Below are 4,410 nucleotides of genomic sequence, written 5' to 3'. Positions count from 1 at the left end.
GAGGGGGAGCCGGGGAGAGCCCGGAGGTGCGGGCTGGGAGCGGCGGGCGCTCAGCTGGCGCTGCGGAGCTGTCACGGCGCGGCCCGGCCCCGCCCGGCCCCGCCGCCGCGCTGCCATTGGCGCGGCCGCCGCCGGCCCCGGCCCCCGCCGCGCTCTCGGCGGGCACGGCCGTATAAGAAGCCAAGGGGGGCTGCACTGTGATCACAGCTGCACAACGAGCGCTGGCGGCGGCAGCTACAGCAGAGACTTGGGCTGTGCTCGTCCCCCTTCTCCTCCTTTTTTTTTTTTTTTTTTTTCCTCCTCCTTCCCCTCCTTCCTCCCCCTTTTCCCTCCCCTTCGCCTGCGCTGCCAGAGCCACCGAAACTCCCGTGCAGAGCCCCGCCGCCGCCGGTAGCCCGTGCGCTGCCCCGGCGCTCGCTCGGGCTGGAAAGTTGCGGCAGGCTCCGGGCTCGGCTGCCGCGGGGAGGGGGCTCCGGACTTACAAAACCCGGCCGGGGGCACGGGCTGGGCGTTCGCACCGACCTTCTTCTTCCTGCACAGACCCGAAGGCAGCATCTTTGTTTTGTTTTGCTTTTGCCCTTCCTGCTACCGCTCCTTTCTCCTCGCGGCCGGGCGCCTCGGAGCCGGGAGCTGCCGCAGCCCGCGGTGAGGGGCGAACGCTGATTCCGACAGCCAGGAGCCAGCCAGGCGGCCCCGGGGGCCGGCTCGTCCTTGGCTTTGTTGCTCCGGACTGAAGAAGCCCCAGAAGCCGGGAGAAGGAGGCGGCGGAGGAGGGGGAGCGGAGGAAAGGAAGCGAGAGCTGAAAGCCAAAGTTGGTTTGGAATAGGAGAGCGCGGCCAGCCCTCTGCCAGACTGCGCGCTGGGGTGAGGTCTCCAGCCCCCTCCGCCGGGAGAGGTGCCCGTAAGACAGCGATGGCCGGAGAGCTCAGCATCGGAGCCGAGCTGCCCACTAGCCCGCTGGCCATGGAGTACGTGAACGACTTCGACTTGATGAAGTTCGACGTGAAGAAGGAGCCCCTGGGCAGGAGCGACCGCTCGGGCAGGCACTGCACCCGCCTGCAGCCGGCGGGCTCCGTCTCCTCCACCCCCATCAGCACCCCCTGCAGCTCCGTGCCCTCCTCGCCCAGCTTCAGCCCCACCGAGCAGAAGACCCACTTGGAGGACCTGTACTGGATGGCCAACAGCTACCAGCAGATGAACCCCGAGGCGCTGAACCTCACCCCAGAGGACGCTGTCGAAGCCCTCATTGGGTCCCACCAGGTGTCCCAGCAGCTGCAGGGCTTCGAGGGCTTCCGGGCCCACCACCACCATCATCATCACCATCACCAACACCACCACCAGTATCCCGCAGTCACTCACGAAGACCTGGCCGGCAGCGGGCACCCTCACCATCACCACCATCATCACCACCAGGCCTCTCCCACTCCCTCCACCTCCTCCAGCTCCTCCCAGCAGCTCCAGAACTCGCACCAGCAGCATCCCCCCTCCAGCAGCGTGGAGGACCGGTTCTCAGATGACCAGCTGGTGTCCATGTCTGTGAGGGAGCTCAACAGGCACCTCCGAGGCTTCACCAAAGATGAGGTGATCCGCCTCAAGCAGAAGAGGAGGACCTTGAAGAACAGGGGCTATGCCCAGTCCTGCAGGTATAAACGTGTCCAGCAGAAACACCACCTGGAGAACGAAAAGACGCAGCTCATTCAGCAGGTGGAACAGCTCAAGCAAGAAGTGACCCGGCTCGCCAGAGAGAGAGACGCCTACAAGCTCAAGTGTGAGAAACTTGCCAGCAACGGCTTCAGAGAGGCCGGCTCCACCAGTGACAACCCGTCTTCCCCTGAGTTCTTCATGTGAGTGCTTAACAAAAATAATTAAAAAACAAACAAAACCCCCCCACCCCCCAAACCTGACCCCTGTCACCTTCCCCCCCGCTCCCATCCTCCTCTGACATCTCCATCCATCCGTCTGCTTGACTAGAGAGAAAGGAGGAGAGAAAAATAGAGACTTGATTTTTTTTTTTTTTTTGCAGCATCCAGTCTTCTAGAGTAGCTGTGGGAAAAGTAGGCTGGGGGTGGGGATGGGAGAGGTAAAGTGCAACTTTTTGACTTTCGTGTGCAAGTTAGAGAGAGAGACAGAGGCAAAGGAGAAAAGGACAAGTGAAGCGTTTTATAGATCTCTTGCTTGCAGAGCAAGATGGACTTTAAAAGAATAATAATAAAAAAGGACAATGAACAAGCCATCTATAACATACTGCCTGCTTGGAAAGAGAGAGGACATATTCAGCACCATCTCATGCACAATTTACCTGCTTGGAAAAAGAGAATAAATAAAAAGGACAATATATGCAAACTCTTCATATATTGCCTGCTTTGAGAAATAAATTACAGGACTCAGATGGGACATTCAATCTAAGAAAAGAAAGAATGAAAGAAAGAAAAAAAAACTCATCAGTTTTATTGCCTGCTTGATTATATAGAAAAATACGAAAATCTGCATTAAAAATATTAATCCTGCATGCTGGACATGTATGGTAATAATTTCTATTTTGTACCATTTTCTTGTTTAACTATAGCATGTTGATCATCGATCATAGATTTCTGTTGTTGTTTTGTTTCATCAATAAGAAAAGCATCACAAGTTATCGAACTTTTTACTGCTTGTGCAGTTTTGTTCGTTGGTTTTGCTCTTGTTTTCTTTTATGGTTGTTAGCTTGTAAATATCTGCTACTTCAAACCGTACAGGAGAAAAATACACAAAAAACAAAATAACATTTCAGCAGGCTGGTTATACGGTTTGTTTGGTGTTAAAGAGATACTTAAAGAAAAAAAGTTATGGGCATTTTGCATTAGAAAAAAAACCAACTTTGTATATCTGGTGCACTTTTAAGTTGTATTTTTTTTTTTTTTTGGTTAGTTTTCATTTTGGTTTTTGTTTGTTGGGGCAGAAGCAAAAACGCCTGAATGGCATTGACAAACCTAAACTTAACAGGGAAAAACCCTCCTCGGTCACTAGAACCTACTCCATGCCTTAAAGTGGCAGCGAAGCTCTTTCCTCCAGGACAATTCCCAGCCTGAGTGGTTAGGCTTGGCCAGATAATTTCCCTTCTGATTGTACACTCAGAAAGAGAAGGACGGACGAGATATCAGTTCCATTAAAAAAAAAAAAAAACAACCCAAAAAACCAAAAAACCTGCCCCTAGATTTTTGGTATATAAAGAGAGAAAACAACCCCAAACCCTCCTCGTTACGAGTCAAGTTGTGATTGCAGCGAGGGCTCCGTGTCGCCACTGAAGTTGGGTTTCTCAATGGCAGCAGCTGATGAGTGGGCTGGGAAAGCATTTAAATCTAAAACTTTTTTTTTTAAGAAGACATACTGCAACTTTTAAGTGTATTCTTTTGCAATGATTTGTAATCTGCTTCTCTGCTTCCCTATGCAGCGAGTGAAAGTTTTAGCCAAAATTTATTTGCAGTTGTATAGTAGTAGTAGTTTGGAGTCTTATGGGTGTTTTTATTACTTTTTTTTTTCCTCCTGCAGGTCAGTAAAAGGATTTACGTTGCACTGACAAAAATACCAAAATGAAAACTTATTTTTTAGTTTCCTTTTAGGATAGCTGGCACTGCTGGCCGGATGCATTTTAAGTTTGTATTAGTTTATAAATTAACAGTAATAACAAGATTGTAATGAACAGCATGGTGCTTGCAGTTTTAAATATTGTGGATATTAGTCATGCATCAGAAAACGATCTTTGGTTTTTACTGATTCAACTGTGTTGAAATCAAAACATTGCAGCAGCGGAAAAAAATTGTTTTTATTTCATGTAAAGTTCTGAAGGGATCAATTTCAAATCCTGCTTATGATATGAAAAATATTAAAAAACCTGGTCTATTGTAGTTTTATTCAGACTGGTTTCTGTTTTTGGTTATTAAAATTGTTTCCTATTTTGCTTATTAAAATCATTGAAATGGTATTTCTTGGACGGACCTGCTTCTCTGACGTCTCGTGTTCCGAAAGAAAGGAAAAGTTGTGGCCCCGTCCCTGTCCCCACCCTGCTGCCGGGCTTGTGGGGGGCTGCGGCCCAGGGGGGGCGCGGGGCTGCTTTGCCCTCTCGGGAACGCTGCTGCTCGCAGGGTAGGAGCGCTCAGCCTTCCCCCTCCTCTGCCTGGGTCGGAGCTCGCCCTTGGCAGGGGGAGCATCACCCCAGCCCCTCCGGGGCGAGCGGAGCGGCGGGAGCCCCGCGCCGGGCCCGGCTCTGCCCGGGTGTCCGCCCGGCGCTCCGCTGCCCCGCCGGGAGCGGGACTGTCCGGCCCAGCCACCCCCGGGCGGGGACAGCGGGGGAGCGCTGACGACAGGCACTTTCTTTCCTTTTTTTTTTTTTTTTTTTCATTAGAAAAGGAGAGGACTTGGACAAGTCTGTCC

The 4,410-nt window shown here is 51.5% G+C and overlaps 1 protein-coding gene across 1 annotated transcript; it reads left to right on the top strand.

Annotated features, from left to right (window-relative positions):
- Positions 1 to 277: 277 nt before the first annotated feature.
- MAFB (MAF bZIP transcription factor B) lies at positions 278 to 3,961 on the top strand. Its single transcript, XM_053993292.1, has one exon. It carries the CDS (start codon positions 913 to 915, stop codon positions 1,846 to 1,848), a length of 936 nt encoding a protein of 311 aa, XP_053849267.1. The 5' UTR covers positions 278 to 912; the 3' UTR covers positions 1,849 to 3,961.
- Positions 3,962 to 4,410: the final 449 nt, after the last annotated feature.

Source organism: Vidua macroura, chromosome 17, assembly GCF_024509145.1.
Source record: "Vidua macroura isolate BioBank_ID:100142 chromosome 17, ASM2450914v1, whole genome shotgun sequence".
NCBI lineage: Eukaryota > Metazoa > Chordata > Aves > Passeriformes > Viduidae > Vidua > Vidua macroura.
The sequence above is the reverse complement of the archived record's forward strand: the minus strand, read 5'-3'. Positions and strand labels throughout refer to the sequence as shown.